We start from the raw sequence: 20,360 nt of genomic DNA on the forward strand, positions 1-20,360 counted from the left end.
CAGGATTTGTCTGGGAAGGCTTTAGTGATGTGTTGACCTAGGAGCCTCTCACCAATGTTGTTGCTGCGAGTTCAAGTCCAGCTCATGCTGACTTCCTCTCCGACCGTACATGGTAAGGTCTGTCAGCAACCTGTGGATGGTCATGGGTTTCGTCCGGGCTCTGTCCAGCTTTCTCCCACCATAATGCTGGTCGCCGGGGTATAAGTAAAATATTCTTGAGTATGGCGTAAAACAAATCAAATCAAATCAAATCAAATAAATAAATAAATAAATAAATGAATAAATAGTGAGGTGTGCTAGAGTTTGTGTGCGATGGCTTAGGGAAGGCTTTTGGTGATGTGTGCCAGGATTTGTTTGCGATGGCTTAGGGAAGGCTTTGGTGACGTACCAGGTTTTGTATGCGTTGGCTTAGGGGAGGATTTGGTCCTGTGTGCCAGGGTTTGCGTACCATGGCTTAAGGGAGGCTTTGGTGATGTCTGCCAGGGTTGGTGTGCGATGGCTTATTAGAGGCTTTGATGACATGTACCAGGTTTTGTATGCGATGGTTTAGGTGAGGCTTTGGTGATGTATGCCAGGTTTTGTATGCGATGGCTTAAGGGAGGCTTTGGTGATGTGTGCCAGGGTTTGTGCGCAATGGCTTAGGAGAGGCTTTGATGACATGTACCAGGTTTTGTATGCGATGGCTTATGGGAGGCTTTGGTGATGTCTACCAGGGTTTATGTGCAATGGCTTAGTGGAGGCTTTGGTGATGTGTGCCAGGGTTTGTGTGTCATGGCTTAGTGGAGGCTTTGGTGAGGCTTTGGCTAGGATTTGTTTGCGTTGACTTTGGGGAGGCTTTTGTGATGTATGCCAGGATTTGCTTGCTATGGCTTAGGGGACGCTCTGGTGATGTGTGCCAGGGTTTGTGCGCGATGGCTTAGTGGAAGTTTTGATGACATGTACCAGGTTTTGTATGCGATGGCTTAGGGGAGGCTTTGGTGATGTGTTTCAGGGTTTGTGTGCGATGGCTTAGGGGAGTCTTTGGTGATCTCTGCCAGGATTTGTGTGCAATGGCTTAGTGGAAGATTTGGTGATGTGTGCCAGGGTATTTTTGCGATGGCTTAGGGGAGGCTTTGGCCATGTGTTCTGGGATTTGTTTGCGATGGCTTTAGTGATGTGTTGACCTAGGAGCCTCTCACCAATGCTGTCGCTGTGAGTTCAAGTCCAGCTCATGCTGACTTCCTCTCCGGCCCTACATGGTAAGGTCTGTCAACAACCTGCGGATGGTCATGGGTTTCGTCCGGGCTCTGTCCGGCTTTCTCCCACCATAATACTGCCCGCCGTGGTATAAGTGAAATATTCTTGAGTATGGCGTAAAACACTTATCAAATAAATAAATGAATAAACAAATAAATAATGATGTGTGCTAGAGTTTGTGTGCGATGGCTTAGGGGAGGTTTTGGTCCTGTGTGCCAGGGTTTGTTTGTGATGGCTTAGGGGAAGTTTGGTGATGTATGGCAGGGTTTGGTTGCGATGGCTTATTAGAGGATTTGGTGACGTGTGCCAGGGTTTGTTTGTGAGAGCTTAGGGAGGATTTGCTGATGTGTGCCAGGGTTTGTTTTTGATGGCTTAGGGGAGGCTTCGGTGATGTGTTCCAGGGTTTGTTTGTGATGGCTTAGGGGAGGCTTTGCTGATGTGTACCAGGGTTTGTTTGTGATGGTTTAGGGGAGGCGTCGGTGATCCAGGGTTTGTTTGTGATGGCTTAGGGGAGGCTTTGCTGATGTGTTCCAGGGTTTGTTTGTGATGGCTTAGGGGAGCCATTTGTGATGTGTGCTAGGGTTTGTTTGTGATGGCTTATGGGAGGCTTTTGTGATGTGTGCTAGGGTTTGTTTGCGATGGCTTATGGGGAGGCTTCGGTGATGTGTGGTAGGATTTGCTTACGATGGCTTTTGGGAGGTTTTTGTGCTGTATGCCAGGATTTGCTTGCTATGGCTTATGGGAAGTTTTGGTGATGTGTGCCAAGGGAGGCTTCGGCGTCCCAGGATTGGTTTGCGCAGAGGTTGGTGATGTGTGCCAGAAATTTGTTTCTGATGACTTACAGAAGGCTTTGGTAATGTGTACCAAAGTTTTGCTTGAGATAACTTGTCAAAGACTTTAATGATGTGTTCCAGGAGTTTGTTTAAAATGACTTACCGTAAAGTTTTATGATGTGCTCCAGATGACACATCGAAGAGTGATGATATATTTTAGAGGTATGTTTGAGATGACATATCGAGGAGTTTAGTCGCGTGCTCCAAGGGTGTGTGTGACATGATTAATCGAAATTTGCTCCCTGGCTTGGTTTGAGATAATTTTCAAAGAGTTTGATGTTTGCTGTTGTATGATTTATTACTGATGCTATACAAAAGTTCGCATTTGCTCTACAGCTGTTCTCCAGGTGTCCAGGTAGGTTCATACCAAAGACTTTACAAATGGCACTTCCATTGGTTGCTGCCTCGCTTGGCGCCCTGCACAAAGAGATTAGAGCAAGGAAACGGGGCGGGTTGGCCCGGTGTCAGTATAATCTTACTGGGTGGGTTGTCTTGCCTTATGTCTTCGGTTATGATGCTCCACTTTGGCGGCATTTACTCGCCTTGACACATGAAGACACAGCAGTCTATTGACTCCTGGTCGTCATGTGACGTTAAGTACAGCGTAAAATCCAAGCATACAGATATACAATCGTGTTTCAGTTTATTTATGATATCTACGTCCTAGATAAGTACGGGTGGGATTATGGGGTTGAGTGTTAAAATGGAGAAAAATCACCAGTCTTTTAATTATCAATACAAGATAACAGAACTTAAGAGAATAACAAAAACTTGAGCTGTCTGTTTTAATACTCCTTTGATCAGAAATCTGTGCGGAGAGATAACTGTTGTTGTCAACACATGCCCAATGACACCACATACGCATATCACTTTGATATGTATGTCAGATAACTGTTATATCAGTGTTATATACACCAAAAGCCACGTTACAGAGACATCCCCTTGATATTCTTGTCGGATGGCCGATATGTCAAATACCACACTGAAAAAGTCAAATACCACTCTGAAATAAGACTGCGTCAGTGTATTGACATCATGAATCTAACCACGTAGCACATCACTTGTCATCTGTGACAATGTGAAATGACAGACATAATTTAATTATATTTAATTACAGACATAACTGTCATGTATTTTTGACTTCATTATATAAGTTTCGCACCGGTTTCTATTTTTTGTCAACAAAATTTGGTTTAGCAATACATGAATACACAAAGTATTAAAGTGACGTTGATTAGGCTATGTACAGGATTTTGCTTACTTGTTCAGTTTTACACAAGGGGTATATAGGTATGCATCAGTCCAGCTCCACGGCATACAGTGCCAAACAGAAACTTTCTGATCTTCATGTTTTCTACCGACGATTCCTCTGAAACCAGCTGTATAGATATTGAAAAACAATGGCACCTTTTGACTTACAGTAGAAGAGGAAGCTGTAAATGCTGAATTCGAACCTACGACACCATTGGTTAACGGTTGTCTTCTCGGCTGTGGTGAGGACATGACTTCAGTGGAATGATCCACGGACAGCTCTGTTTAAAAGGGGCTATACGCCGAACTGTGTGGGAAAACTTCCTGTATTTTTCCCTTACAGTCCAAACACATATAGCAAAAAATATCAACCTCGCCAAACCCCGATACAGAACATTAAAATCGCCGTAAAGTTTGTAAAAGTTTATAATGCGGGTCGCTTGGCTATGCCTTATTAGACAATGAAAGTCAGTGAGCTCATACCATCAGCCATACATAGACATACAACATCCGTACAAAGGCTCCATGTTTTACACAATACAAACATAAGCTAGTCGGCCTCCTTGAATTCCTCACTCTCTGATGGGCGTTTCAGCTTAGCGGGGCTCTGTATACGTATTAACTTTCATTCCTTCGGTGTATACAGTTCATTTACTGCAAGCCAATAATTCCTCTTTTGAATGAATCAAATTCTCTACCGTTATAATCGGTCATACCAGAGTGATGGAAATTTCACGAAACGATTCCCTTGCATGTGGCCAATATTCTCCGGTATATCATCTTCAAAAATCAGTTTACAGTGAAATATCACACTTTTACATGTATGTGTGTGACGTTGTACTTGGCTACACTGATATAACAGTTATCTTGTATATACATCAGATTTTTATATGTATATGTGTGACGTTGTACTTGGCTACACTGATATAACAGTTATCTCGTATAGACATCAGATTTTTATATGTATGTGTGTGACGTTGTACTTGACTACACAGATATAACAGTTATCTCGTATAGACATCAGATTTTTATATGTATGTGTGTGACGTTGTACTTTTCTACACTGACATAACAGTTATCTCGTACAGACATCAGACTTTTATACGAATGTGTATGACGTTGTACTTGGCTACACGGACATAACAGTTATCTCGTATAGACATCAGACTTGTATACGAATGTGTATGACGTTGTACTTGGCTACTCTGACATAAGTTATCTCGTATAGTCGATCAGATTTTTATACGAATGTGTATGACGTTGTACTTGGCTACACTGACATAAAAGTTATCTCGTATATACATCAGATTTTTATATGAATGTGTATGACGTTGTACTTGGTTACACTGACAAAACAGTTATCTCGTATAGACATCAGATTTTCATATGTATGTGTGTGACGATGTACTTGGCTACACTGACATAAGTTATCTCGTATAGACATCAGATTTTTATATGTATGTGTGTGACGTACTTGGCTACACTGACATAACAGTTATCTCGTATATACACCAGATTTTTATACGAATGTGTGTGCCGATGTACTTGGCTACACAACAGTTATCTCGTATAGACATCAGATTTTATGTGTATGTGTATGACGTTGTACTTGGCTACACTGACATAACAGTTACCTCGTACATACACCAGATTTTTATATGAATGTGTGTGACCTTGTACTTGGCTACACTGACATAACAGTTATATCATATCTACAGATGGTCAGGTGTCATATACTTGAAATACTCTTGAGTACCGTGTAAGAAATATTAATCAAACAAATAAATAAACAAAATAATGGACTGTGCACATAAAATGATAATCAATAATGGGGTGTGTTCATTAAAAACCAATCCAAAAACTAAACCATCAACATGAAGTCACCAATAAAAATATCGGACTTCATTAAATCAGCAAATGAAATCACTGAACTTCATTAAGTTACCAAATAACCTTGAGATTCTCTCAAAGCGTGGCTAAATCTTGCTTATTCTGATTACTAGTTAAACATTTCTGTTCACAATAAATTCACAACTTGCCAACAGTAAAGTGTATTTCAGCGGAATGATAAAAAGTTTTCATAGCTTCGTTATATAGCCATCAAAATGCAGACTGTTCACACATTTAACATATTAATAAACCTTCTTTATTAGCGATGTTACGACCACCTCTGATTTATTTGGAATCAGTTCATCACACTAGGGCACAGAGACAAACAGCTTATGAAATATTCCATGAAGAACACATTAATTAAATAATACATGTACTATAATATGGTAATGGTGAAAAAATACAGATCTGATCATCACCACAAGTCATTAGATTAACAGAAACAAGCACGACGTGTGCACATGCATGAGGAAACAGAAGATATATGAAAACAGTTTTTCATATACAGTATTTTCATATACAGTATTTTCATATACAGTATTTTCAACATTTGGTTGTATTTTTCACAGAATTTTTAATTTTACAGAAGAAAAAATCACACACCTTCATTCACGTATTGAAATAACAGAAGTAGCAATGGAATAAAGAAGGAAAGTAGAAGATGCAGCTGTCAAAGATGCTAATATGATGCTAACGTATTACAGAAAATATTATACCAGTATTACTAATGACCACATTGCAATACAAGGGGGTACTTTATGATATCTTTATGATAAATTTCGATACAAATCTTCAAAAAGATTTGATCTAAATCTTCAACAGATTAATTTACATACAAGACATGAATGACCTGATCAACTTTGAATTTGCAGAGGGAGCCAAAACTGAAACGCTCATTAGTAAGACACTTTTGTTCTAAAATAATTGTGAAATATATTAATAATTAGTTATCCATTTCTTAAAAAGTTTGATTTCTTTTACATTAGTCATCCAAAACCCTGAGCTAGGAACTTCAATAATGGATTGTGTTCATATAGAAAGTGTTCTGTGTTGGTCATTTCGCGTTGGTTTGAGAGTTGGAGTGATTATAGAAAATTGTTCTCAGGCGATCCTACTGGTAAAATGTCAGTCTCAGAATCCATTGTAAATTTTTATAGCCTTTATTTACGTCTAAAAAGGTACTGTTTGGGGCAAATTTTAGGTGAAGAACAAGAAGAGCAATCTTCAGAAAGAGATGGTCTCTCACAAAACATTTTTCAGTCAATTTTATAATCAATTCAGTCAACTCAGTATAGCCATTCACATTATTCAGTTAATGACTGAATCAAAACAGTGCATACCAAAACTCAACTTGCGTTACATATTCTAATATATAGAAGAGTAATATTAATAATAAATATTAACTAATTTATTTTGGCAGGTAATACTCCACACCTTTTATATACAGGTTCATTTCTAATACAGTAAGCACCTAATAATAGTGCCAAAATGTATATTCAACAAATAACCAAGAAAAACAAAAACTTTGAGAAGTTTTGATTCTCAGAAACAAGTGCCTGCAAAAGAAGTCATTTTTCACGTGATGCACACCTGGTCCAATCGAAAGTATCATAAATGGATAAAGCACAAAAAAATACCATTTACCATTTAATTTTTCACATAGACCAATTATAGCTTTTCACTCCGAAAATCTGGCTACTTGCACATTTCAGGACATGAGATGAAGCAGGCTAAATATATATTTGTTTATGTCTGTCTGAGGTATGGAAAATGGATTAGCTACTATTTTCTCCTTCTTATACTCATAAATACGTGTTAGTCTACAAAAGACAACCATAAATTTATTTCTCTGAAGTAGCTTTCGGGTCAGTTATGTCAGTGCTCACCCTCTCAATGAAGACAAAACCTGCCATGTGCAGCCCATGTAACATTCATCATGGTGTAAGTATCGTTTTATCCTTATTATTATTATCCTTCACAGTTTGGATGTCAACCCAAATATACAGGTTAGCATCATTTTGAAGTTTCCTTGTACAATCCATGTTTCTACCATTGTCAGTACACACGAAAATGAAATTTTGCTAAAATTTCAGCTCGAGACGCATCACAGGATACATTCTGTACATTATTATCCAATAAGCCAGACTGAATTTTCCAGTGTGCATCAGTACACATGTACAGAATAGATATGGCAGGCAAACAAACGCACACTGGGATTTATGCCTATGCTATAACATTGCACTTGGACAACAATCCAACCATTGCTTTACCCTGAAGAGAAGTGCTCTTTTTTTGTCCCGCCCTATGACCTGGATATGTTGTGTACTAGAAACTGCTATCTGGCTTATTTTGTTTTACTGCAGTCATAACATTGAGGGTAATATTCACATTCAAATCATTTCTTGAATCTTGCATAAGGAATGGATATGGAGTTAATGTGTGATGGAGCTGTGGAAATGTTGTTTGAAATGAAGGAAGACAAAGACATCAGAAGGGAGACCACTGAAGACAAATGCATCAGCAGGGAGACCACTATAGACAAAGGCATCAGCAGGGAGACTCCTGAAGAGAATGGCATCAGCAGGGAGACCACTGAAGACAAATACATCAGCAGGGAGACCACTGAAGACAAAGGGATAAGAAGGGAGACCACTGAAGACAAAGGGATCAGGAGGGAAACCAGCCCATCGTAAAACTGAATTGCTTTCAATGTAGTGAGAAAAAAAAATACTTTAAAAATGTTCTCCAGATGAATCATGTATGTTATCAAGTGACACCAAACCTGTTTGTGCCATGATAAATATACATTCAAAAGCTGGCTACTTCCGATCAGATCAAAACTCTTATGCTGAAGCACAGTAAACAAAGCAATAAATGATAATACAACTTTTAAAATTCAGTGAATGAAACATACCACTGAGTGTCGCAAAGCATGCTGGAAGGAAATCTGCATTTCTAATTACCTGTACACAAATACCTGTACCACAATCACATTAGTCTACAGCTATGAAATCTGATTTACTGAATGTATATGTGGATCACTAACTACATATTCTCTAAAACTTTGTACAATGTGAAAAGTCAGAAAGGTAAAATTAACATTTGTAAAATATGCCACATACATCTGACGAGTTACACAACCTCCAAAAATATACACAAATCCTGTTTAAACATTGAGTGATACTGTACTTCTTTGTATTTACAGTGTGTAACATGGAAGAACAAAAACAGACAGCACCTCTCTTTTTATCCTGACATGAATCTTGAAATAATACATTTAAATTGGGATGAGAGAAATGGTGGGTGCAGACAGATGGAAGTGGGGGGGGGGGGGGGGGGGAGAGGAGAGGGAGGGGCAGATTCCATAAAGAGCACTTAGTTACAGAAAACCCTTCACTACCCTGACTACCATCCATGTTGTAGACATATGTTGTGCATTTAGCTAAGGGCTACTTAACACTATTAAAGTAGCCTTCAGGAAACTGACCTTAGGTGCTTAATGAACTTGTTAAATCCATTCTTCTTTTTATGAAGTAAAATGTTTTGACTTTCCAAAGGGATTATGGGGAATAGGTAGGGAGATGATAATGGTGTAGTAAGCTGTGTGGGTTATTTCTTATTTCTAAATACCAGTGTTATACTGAAGTTGTCACATGATTTACATTCATATCTACATACATGTATTGTGTGTACGTGAGAATGTGATTTATAGTTTTTAGTCTGGAATATATACTGGAAGCACATTTTCACATGATTTAACCTAACATACTACCATAAAAAAATTACTTTTATGTAATGTTTACATTTCACACCATTATTTTTGTGAACCCTAGACACTGCTAGATGTACACTTATATTTTTTTCCAGTAAACTTCTAGTGTGATCTCCCTATAATGCATTTGTAAAAACCAGTATGGTCACGAGTTTCCCCTCAGGCTCTTCTCACTTTCCTTCCACCATAATCCTGGTCAACATCATATAAATGAAATATTCTTGAGTACAGCATAAAACACCACTCACATAAATAAATAAATAATTGTAAATCATTATGCCCAATACAAGTTTTGTTTAAACTTTTAAGTTGCATTCACTATAATTATAAGAGCCATTAATTATAAGCAGAGCAAAGGGAGATTACCCTGAGATAAGATAGCTGAGGTGTCACTGACCACACCTGACTACATCAACATACTTGATTGTATACTTGATTGGAAATTTGTAACTTGAGGAAATAAATGCTCAGCTGTTCACTGTCCATTGGTGAAAATAAGTCCTCCAAACACCCAGAAGTAAAGGACTGTCCCTCATTAATACAACCTGTGACATGCTCAGTGAAGATGTCAACATATGGATGATAAGGCTCCCTACTGAGGATGTCAAACCTTGATTAAAGCCTGATAATGTAGTCAAAGCCTAATGAGAAGATTGAATCCTGCAGGATGATGTGATCAAAGTTTAATAATGGAAAGATGTGATTAAATCCTGCAGGATGATGTGATCAAAGTTTACTTGGATGATGTGATGAACACCTGATGATGTGACCAAAGCTAGCAAGGGAGGAATCTGTACCTGATCTGTTGTGTGGTCATTCACATGTATTATATTTATCAGAATTCCTGTTTAATAAACAATCTGTACAGTGCTTCACATTTCATCTCATTCAGCATCTTTTCCACATACATCAATATCTCTTATGAATTATGTATATGGTACTGATTTGTCAAAACATGCATGCATCATGTGCAAACATTAGATTTCTTGCTGCTAATCAGTAAATGAGGCACCATTCACACATTCTCTGGCACAAAACCTGCTCTATTGGCTATTCCATCATTACCTGTAGGTTTATTTTCTCTACTCTACATACCAGAACTTAAACAGCCCAGTGACCATCTACGGAGTATATAGCCCATATATCACAAAATTCGAAAGTGAGATCATCATGTCGCTCTGGGGGGTCCACAACAAACATCTCTTCAGTCACACCACTCATGTCCCGTTTGACAATGAGATTTCCCAACCAGTTACAGATTGTCATGGGATGTAAATCTGCCACTTTATGGCAGTATTTTCACCGGGTTACAGACACAGTCTTAAGTGGGACCAATTAGATCATTATACAACGATGCCTGGAAGACCTACGGATATGGTAACGGCATGAGTTCAGTCAGTAAACCATATATATGAAACCTCAGCATAATAATGTGTCAAGTCACAAAACGAAATACTTCTGACATGGAAGTCCCACTTCACTGCTGCGCTTTCAGCTGCATCTCACCTTATCACATAGACAAAATGCAGCGAATCTGATCAGAGTTTCAGTTCAGGTGAATATGCACCTCACTAGGCCGTTGTCGTCTGCTGCTTCTCCTGGTGCAAACTCTGCGTCTCTTCTTCTGTCTTTTCCTCATCACTGTGACGGAAACGCTCCTTGAACATTTTATTTCTCAGAATGAACAGAATGACACAGATGACAACTAAAACTAACATGCCCAAGACAAGCCACAGCCACCAGGGGAGATTACTCCCTCCGTCTGTAGGAAAGTCTAGTGGAGAGTTGGTAGCTCCTGTATCTGAAAGATAAAATTGCATCACAGTCTTAGAAATACTGCATGCAAGGTTGGGTATAGCAGGCAAGGTAGGGTATAGCAGGCAAGCAGGCAAGGTAGGGTATAGCGGGTAAGGTGGGGTATAGCAAGCAAGGTGGGGTATAGCAAGCAAGGTAGGGTGTAGCAGGAAAGGTAGGTATAGCAGGCAAGGTGGGGTATAGCAAGCAAGGTGGGGTATAGCAGGCAAGGTAGGCACAGCAGGCAAGCAGGCTAGGTAGGGTATAGCAGGCAAGCAAGGTGGGGTATAGCAGGCTAGGTAGGTACAGCAGGCAAGCAGGCAAGGTAGGGTATAGCAAGCAAGGTGGGTATAGCAATAGGTAGGGCATAGGAAGCAAGGGAGGATATAGCAGGCAACGTAGGGTACAGCAAGCAAAAAGGCAACGTAGGGTATAGCAAGCAAGGTGGGGTACAGCAGGCAAGGTAGGTTCAGCAGGCAAGGTAGGTTAGAGCACGATAGGCAGGGTATAGGAAGCAAGGGAGGATATAGCAAGCAAGGTTGGGTACAGCAGGCAAGGTAGGGTATAGCAAGCAAGGCGGGGTATAGCAGGCAAGATTGGGTACAGCAGGCAAGCAGGCAAGGTAGGTTATGGCAAGCAAGGTGGGGTGTAGCAGGCAAGGTGGGGTATAGCAATCAAGGTAGGTTATCGCAAGATAGGTAGAGTACAAAAGCAAGGGAGGATATAGCAGGCAAGGTAGGGTATAGCAGGCAAGGTAGGATATGGCAAGCAAGGTGGGTTATAGCAGGCAAGGTAGGTATAGCAGGCAAGGTAGGTTATAGCAAGATAAGTAGGGTATAGGAAGCAAGGGAGGATATAGCAGGCAAGGTAGGGTACAGCAGGCAAGGTAGGGTATAGCAGGAAAGGTAGGGTATAGCAAGCAAGATGGGGTATAGCAGGCAAGGTATTTACAGCAGGCAAGGTAGGTTATAGCACGATAGGCAGGGTATAGGAAGCAAGGGAGGATATAGCAAGCAAGGTAGGGTACAGCAGGCAAGCAGGCAAGGTAGGTTATAGCAAGCAAGGTGGGGTATAGCAGGCAAGGTGGGGTATAGCAATCAAGGTAGGTTATAGCAAGATAGGTAGGGTATAGCAGCAAAGGTAGGGTATAGCAGGCAAGCAGGCAAGGTAGGTATAGCAAGCAAGGTAGGGTATAGCAGGCAAGGTGGGGTATAGCAATCAAGGTAGGTTATAGCAAGATAGGTAGGGTATAGGAAGCAAGGGAGGATATAGCAGTCAAGGTAGGGTACAGCAGGCAAGCAGGCAAGGTAGGGTATAGCAAGCAAGGTGGGGTATAGGAAGCAAGGTGGGGTATAGCAAGCAAGGTATAGCAAGCAAGGTATAGCAGGCAAGGTAGGTACAGCAGGCAAGGTAGGGTATAGCAATCAAGGTAGGGTATAGCAGGCAAGGTAGGATATAGCAATCATGGTAGGGTATAGCAGGCGAGGTAGGGTATAGCAGGCAAGGTAGGATATACCAATCAAGGTAGGGTATAGCAGGCAAGGTAGGATATACCAATCAAGGTAGGTATAGCAGGCAAGGTAGGATATAGCAAGCAAGGTAGGGTGTAGCAGGCAAGGTAGGGTATAGCAGGAAAGGTAGGTATAGCAGGCAAGGTAGGTATAGTGGGAAAGGTAGGGTATAGCAGGAAAGGTAGGTATAACAGGCAAGGTAGGGGATAACAGGCAAGGTAGGGTATAGCAAGCAAGGTAGGGTATAGCAGGCAAGGTGGGTATAGCAGGCAAGGTAGGTATAGCCGGCAAGGTAGGGTATAGCAGGAAAGGTAGGGTATAGCAAGCAAGGTAGGTATAGCCGGCAAGGTAAGGTATAGCAGGAAAGGTAGGTACAGCAGACAAGGTAGGGTATAGCAAGCAAGGTAGGGTATAGTAGGGTATAGTAATCAAGGTGGGGAATAGCAGGCAAGGTAGGTATAGCCGGCAAGGTAGGTATAGCAGGCAAGGTAGGTAAAGCCGGCAAGGTAAGGTATAGCAGGAAAGGTAGGTATAGCAGACAAGGTAGGGTATAGCAAGCAAGGTAGGGTATAGCAAGTAAAGTAGGGTATAGCAAGCAAGGTAGGTAAATCCGGCAAGGTAAGGTATAGCAAGAAAGGTAGGTACAGCAGACAAGGTAGGGTATAGCAAGCAAGGTAGGGTATAGCAAGCAACGTAGGGTGTAGCAAGCAGGGTGGGGAATAGCAGGCAAGGTAGGTATAGCCGGCAAGGTAGGTATAGCAAGCAAGGTAGGTAAAGCCGGCAAGGTAAGGTATAGCAGGAAAGGTAGGTACAACAGACAAGGTAGGGTATAGCAAGCAAGGTAGGGTATAGCAAGCAAAGTAGGGTATAGCAAGCAAGGTGGGGAATAGCAGGCAAGGTAGGTATAGCCGGCAAGGTAGGTATAGCAGGCAAGGTTGGGTATAGCAGGCAAGGTAGGGTATAGCAGGCAAGGTGGGGTATAGAAGGCAAGGTAGGTGTAGCAGGCAAGGTAGGTATTGCAGGCAAGGTAGGGTATAGCAGGATAGCAGGCAAGGTAGGGTATAGCAGGCAAGGTAGGGTATAGCAGGCAAGGTAGGGTATAGCAGGCAAGGTGGGGTATAGAAGGCAAGGTAGGTGTAGCAGGCAAGGTAGGTATTGCAGGCAAGGTAGGGTATAGCAGGCAAGGTAGGGTATAGCAGGATAGCAGGCAAGGTAGGGTATAGCAGGATAGCAGGCAAGGTAGGGTATAGCAGGCAAGGTAGGGTATAGCAGGCAAGGTGGGGTATAGAAGGCAAGGTAGGTGTAGCAGGCAAGGTAGGTATTGCAGGCAAGGTAGGTATAGCAGGCAAGGTAGGGTATAACAGGATAGCAGGCAAGGTAGGGTATAGCAGGCAAGGTAGGTATAGCAGGCAAGGTAGGGTATAACAGGATAGCAGGCAAGGTAGGGTATAGCAGGCAAGGTAGGTATAGCAGGCAAGGTAGGGTATAACAGGATAGCAGGCAAGGTAGGGTATAACAGGATAGCAGGCAAGGTAGGTATAGCAGGCATGGTGGGTATAGCAGGCAAGGTAGGTATAGCAAGCATGTACCATAGGAGTGGAAGGCTGACGTTTCAGGATGCTAACATTTGTACCAGGTAATCAATCAAAAAAACAAACTTATTACTAGTAAAGTTAGGAGGGCTATGGGATGACTATCTTTTTCCTTCTCCACACTGGTGATTGCCTCTGGTTATATAAGTGCTGCTTTATATCACATTCAAACTTTATGTATTTGATTTATTTACTTATTTGATTGGTATTTTACACCATACTCCAGCATAATGGTGGGAGGAAACCAGGCAGAGGAAATACACTGCCTCCCACATGTTTAATATGTATTTGATTAACACCTTATTAGCATAGCATGACGTATGAACACAGGGCACTGTGACTTACCCACAATCTCTTTCTGTGTGATCCCCGTGGCCAGGTTGGGCACCAGTTTGGGGTAGTTTTGGGGGATCTCCAGGGGATTTATGAGGCCATGAAGCTTCAGAGACCAGCCAAATAATATAGCTACACAGGAGAAAGATAACAGATGAATAAGGGGTCAGTGCATGCTAATACATTTATACAACATAAAATATGAATGCAAATATAAGTCATTACTAATACACCCATGTATGCATAAATAAGTTTTCAAAAAATAAGCCCATTTTGCCTGATTCTGGGAGTCCTGTTGGTATTAGAAACATATTTTGAGGTTTGTTTGGAAAGCAGGATGGTTGGAAAAATGTAACTTTCAGCATCAAATGACATTTGAATGTATTTGTCTCTAAAAATGTACTCGGAATGGGTTATAAGGTCATTTAAATATGATAAAAACACGTGATCCTGTCAGTAAAATCAGTTGTAGGTAATACTAGTCCAGCTGTCGAACGTAAGCATAAAACATAGATGTTAAATGATAAAATATGATATTTGGAAAACAGTATATTTGTTTATTTATGTGCTGTTAGTATTATTTTGTCCATATTTGACTACTGGCAGATAAAATATCTCGACATTTTACTGAAACCATTTATTAATCCTGTGTCCTCTTATGTCAGAGACAATCTTAATTTTTTTTAAATATATCCCTATGAACACTGAAACTATGAGATATCTTCTGCAGTTTTGATATTAAAAAGTTTAGTAAACATCACCATATCACATGTCTTAGCTATAGAAGCTTTGACATCCATGGTTATCACACTGCTCTAAACCCAAACAGTGAACGCTTCTCTTCTGACTTTCTGTTAATTCTTTCCGGTGCTAAACTTATTTTACAAACCAATGCTTTTCAGATTGCAATCTTTCAACCCCATTACCATAAATGCATATATGAACTATTAAAAACTCCGATAATCTGATTCATGTCCTTGTCTGTAATATATGTCAAAAATATTATACAGGAAAAAGTGGAGCCACATGTACTTTGCAAGACAGAACCAGGGTCCATTAACAGGAGACCAACACCCATCCTTTACCACATCTTAAATTCAGTAAACACATTTGGACACGTACCCAAAATATTATGATTACATTCTCAATATTACCAGTTTTTTTTTTTTAATTATTTTCTGTCGATAATACAGCATGTGTTCATATGGAATGTCACTTCATTTGGAAAATTCAAGCCCAAACCTAACAGCTAGGTTTCATTGTGAGGGTAGTGCTATTGTTTATGTTTAATTACGCTCTATTTGTATACAGACATAAAGCTAATTTTGTTTACATTTACCAGACAATCACTAAATGTTGGCGAACCACATGACTGTATACATGTCTATATATGTATGTTCTTTGTGACCATTAACTAAATCTTTTTGTGAAGTCTCAAAAGAGGTGAAGAGAGTGTGTTTTCATTGGTGAGTTTTCGTTCATCGTGCACTTCACTAAGTTTGGCTATTAAGTCATTCTCCTGGAAATGCGGTGCACATCATTTCCTTTCTATTATCTCCGTACATGTACATATATAAAATACACATGACATTTTCCTTGATTAGTCATAAAGCAAAATGTAACGGCAGCTCGGAGGGTAAATATACATGTATCTGACAATCAAGGGGACAGGCTCTCTGAGCATGTGAACCATTGATTAGGGGGAGTAGTGAAGCGCAAAGCACAGGTGACAGACGGCAGGGTAATAGAGACACATAATCACACTCTACGTAGGCATGGAGGTTAGTCAGAGTAGAAATGAAGCTGCCAGAAGATCCTCACGGGTGTCGTTATGTTCCACAGCCCTGACCTGTGCTCGGTAATCGCAGTAAGTCACTCTAAGACTAAAATTATAGAGCATGTTTGTAAGTTGGTCTAGAATTTACCATTTCTTCAAAATATGCAGTAGATTTAAATGAACAATGACCGTGAACAAAACAATTTTTGAAATCTCTTTCCCCTCCCATAATGCATGAATAAATGGTAAGTGTATGTCAGTAAGTTGAAAATAAAATGGAATAGACAAACTCTGCACAACTCATTAACCACATTCAACTTGCTTTCTACTCTAGAAGGAAACTGAAGTGTACAAACTTTATGAACCATTAAGAATTTGTTCAAGATTTTTTGGTGATGGTTGGATGGGGTGAGGGTGGGGGTGGGGGTGGTGGTGGCGGGGTTGGGGGTGGGTAATGGGTAGATGACCATGACACTGCATGCCCATCATACAAAGAGGTCAATAGGGGTCTGCAATTACCAGCTGAGGAAACCATTGGTTACAAGAAGTCTCGAACTGGTCAGAATATAGTTTTCGCCAATCACGTGAAATGTGGGCAAGTGAAATATTCTTGATTACAGCTCGGTATGACATAGACCAAATTACCGCCGGAAAAGACTACTTTTGTCTGTCACAAGTCTGTCTGTTTGCAATGGTATTATTTAGCAACAGTTGTCAACACTTGAGGTACGTCATTTACATGTACTTAACTCTGGAATCCAATGTGTCCAACAGGTGAGATGTAGAGACTGGTAGAGGCCAGTTGATGCAGGATGAGAACTGGATGGGACAGTTTCAAACTGGTGCCTGCTCATGCGGCAAGGTGCAGAGGATACAACGGCATACACGCTGTTAGTTGACAGGACAGTGGCGTGCTTACTACGGAGAAGAAGATATAAAACAAACCTGTACCGGGTGAAAATTTGGACATAGGTGCCTCCTGAATGCTGATCTTCCAGCCTCCTGATGGATTCTCCCCCCAAAACTGAACGCTGAGTATTGTCCAATTGAAATGCGTTATATGGTCGTCGCCGGAACGCCCAGGTACCAGGACTGTCTTGGTGCTGGATGGAGACTCCAACATGAGCTGGACATTGCCTCGTCCATTACTGTAGGTTAAGTTAAACGTCACTTCTACATGCTCCAGATAGCTGATGTCACAGGTCATTGGGCTGACCTGTATGGTGGATGTACGGACAGATGAACTGGTGCTTGTACGTGCCAGTCTGGCAGAAAACAGAAATCTCAAAAATACAATGAGAAACAATATACAGATACTACTACATGTGATCAAAACTGATCATGATCGACCTACAAATCAAACAGTAATCACTGTTTCAATGGAAACCTGTACAATGTCCATTCGTGACGTTATCATTTTGTTATCAATTCCACGTGCAATTTTTCAAATACTCAACGCTACACTTGGGTCCTCTGCACTGGATAGGTCCAACCCATCCCATGTCGCACCACACCATCTCGTGACAACATCATGCACTTTTCATTCCATTCCCAGTGAAAGCAATTGTGATGTCATGATGTCACAGAAAGACTGAACATTTAATTGTAATCAATGCGTGGAACACCCAGATGGCCCAGATTGCAACAATACTGCTTATGATTGGTCAACTGCATGTTCTTGATTGACAGTTGTGAACTGTCTGTACACTTGGAAACTGTGAAGTCCAGTTGTCCCTGATGAACAGTGGATAAACTGGAAGAACATACATATTGACAAAGATCCCTTGCTTTATGGTTAGATGAATACAGAGTGCACATTGGTATGGTGCTGGTCAAAGTTATGGAACCATATCAATAAGGTCATCTGCCAATTTTTATTCATTTTAATTTTAATCCTTACCCAGAGGATGTGACATGGCAACTAATGGCTTGGGGAACTGGCTTCCACACTGTTGCCATGGCAACTAGCTTGGCTGCATCTATTAGACCAAATCCAAAGGCATTGGAGACTGAAAAGATGAATTAAGTATGAGTACAAATGTACATGTCCCTGAGAAGACAGAGGTTGCGGACTTGTGCTTCTAGCAAGGCTAATTGATTATGGAATGTGTATTTTGTGTAAGAGCTCTAGAGATCCCCCATTCTCAGGACTGGACAGATGATAATTTCCAGCAAACAAACACGGCCACCTCGAGGGGTTTCTGGTAGATGGGATACGTTTTATAATATACACAACAATCAATAGGTCTCAAGAGCTAACAACTCCGCTTCCCCTCTTAAACTTGATGTAAAAATAAAACTATATGATATGCTAGTTGTTTACATAAAACATATACTATATATATCCTGCAGCCACCATGGCTGGAATATCTGTGGATGGTTTAAGCATCATACACGAACCCTGATTAAGATGACTGTCTGCCCATGGTGGGCCAATCGTAGATCCATCATTGGAGTATCATCGGAATTTAGTAGCTTTTGCAGTTGTGTTTTTTATGAGTCTATATTTATTTATTTTTTTTTTTTGAGTGGTGTTTTACGCCGTACTCAAGAATATTTCACTTATACGACGGCAGCCAGCATTATGGTGGGTGGAAACCGGGCACAGCCCGGGGGAAACCCACGACCATCCGCAGGTTGCTGGCAGACCTTCCCACTTACGGCTGGAGATCTATATTTATGGCATACACATTGTGACTTTGTCAAGTAGTATTTCTTCCTGCCAGACAATTTATTGTAAAAATTGCACATGCACCTCAGACAGGTGCCAACACATCCACCACAGGCAAGTGCAAACACATGCACCTCAGACAGGTGCAAAAACATCCACCACAGACAGGTGCCAACACATCCACCTCAGATAGGTGCCAACACATCCACCTCAGACAGGTGCCAACACATCCAACACAGACAGGTGCAAACACATGCACCTCAGACAGGGGCCAACCCATCCACCACAGGCAGGTGCAAAAACATCCACCACAGGCAGGTGCAAAAACATCCACCACAGGCGGGTGCAAAAACATCCACTTCAGGCAGGTGCAAAAATATCCACCACAGGCAGGTGCAAAAAACATCCACCACAGACAGGTGCCAACACATCCACCTCAGATAGGTGCCAACACATCCACCTCAGACAGGTGCCAACACAGAAGCAGCTACACAGACAGGTGCAAACACATACACCTCAGACAGGTGCAAAAACATCTACCACAGACAGGTGCCAACACATGCACCTCAGACAGGTGCCAACCCATCCACCTCAGAAAGATGCCAACATATATACCACAGACAGGTGCCAACACATGCACCTCAGACAGGTGCAAAAACTTCCACCACACAAAGGTGCCAACACATGCACCTCAGACAGGTGTCAACACATGCACCTCAGAACGGTGCCAACACATCCACCAAAGACAGATGCCAACACACCCACCACAGACAGGTGCCAACACACCCACCACTGACAGGTGCCAACACATCCACCACAGACTCACTAATGCTTCAAATGCTACTGGACATAAGTCAGTAATGCTTCAGATACTGGACAAGTCAGAAATGCTTCAGCTACTGTACAAGTCAGTAATGCTTCATTTATACATCAGAGGAGAAGATAAAAGTGTAGCTGCTTCTGTCAGTCTGGCAACAAGTGATGTGAAAATGATGGCGGGGAGGGGGTGGGGCTATGTTTTGTTGGGTCACGCTAAAGTGGACAAAGTATGTGTATTCTGATAACTAATGCGAAAAGTGTTTTGAGAATTATGTTGATTAAGAATGATTACCTGCTGTAGGTTGTTAATAAGCATACTCAAATCAAATGTAAGAGTACACTCACCATATACACTGTACATTACAATGTCTACCATGAACAGATGTAAAAAATTTCTTCAAACAAGTACACTTAATTTTGTTCCAAATTCATATTTCCCACATCATTATGTGTCACAGGCAGATCTTTACGCAAGTTTTGACTCAGGTCATGTATATTCCTTACCTAGTAAAGATGCGCCATTAAAAACAAAATCTTTAGGATTCCTTTTCTTCAGTACCAGAGCATTGGAGGTTTGCACTAAAAGGTGTTGTATGTCTCTCCATGTCAAATTTGGGCTGTAACAGAGAAGTTTTATGTATGAATTAACATAAAAAGAAAGCAGTAAAACTAACAAGCTGTACAGAGATGCACAAACAGTAAAGACAACAAGAAAGCGATCGGAGATTGCGAAGATACATGTATATGTTTCCCACACCCCTCCAGAAAAATATAAATATAGCGCAATCGACTATTGCACAATATTAATATAATTTTCGAGATTGAGTGTACTTGTGTACAGAGCCAATAAATAATTTGGCAATGTATCACTTCAGGTTGTC

General features: G+C 41.0%; 1 protein-coding gene across 1 annotated transcript in view; it reads right to left on the reverse strand.

The window, feature by feature from the left end:
- Positions 1 to 5,990: 5,990 nt before the first annotated feature.
- The window catches only part of LOC135467183 (furin-1-like), a 97,884-nt gene continuing 83,514 nt past the window's right edge, over positions 5,991 to 20,360 (reverse strand). Inside the window, exons 11-15 of the mRNA XM_064744948.1 lie at positions 19,984 to 20,096; positions 17,890 to 17,998; positions 16,941 to 17,254; positions 14,225 to 14,344; positions 5,991 to 10,783 (exon numbers count right to left, since the gene is read on the reverse strand). Coding sequence (XP_064601018.1) covers positions 10,554 to 10,783; positions 14,225 to 14,344; positions 16,941 to 17,254; positions 17,890 to 17,998; positions 19,984 to 20,096 — 886 coding nt within the window. The 3' untranslated portion in view covers positions 5,991 to 10,553. The remainder of the gene's footprint in view (positions 10,784 to 14,224; positions 14,345 to 16,940; positions 17,255 to 17,889; positions 17,999 to 19,983; positions 20,097 to 20,360) is intronic.

The sequence above is a fragment of the Liolophura sinensis genome, chromosome 6 (assembly GCF_032854445.1).
Source record: "Liolophura sinensis isolate JHLJ2023 chromosome 6, CUHK_Ljap_v2, whole genome shotgun sequence".
Lineage (NCBI taxonomy): Eukaryota > Metazoa > Mollusca > Polyplacophora > Chitonida > Chitonidae > Liolophura > Liolophura sinensis.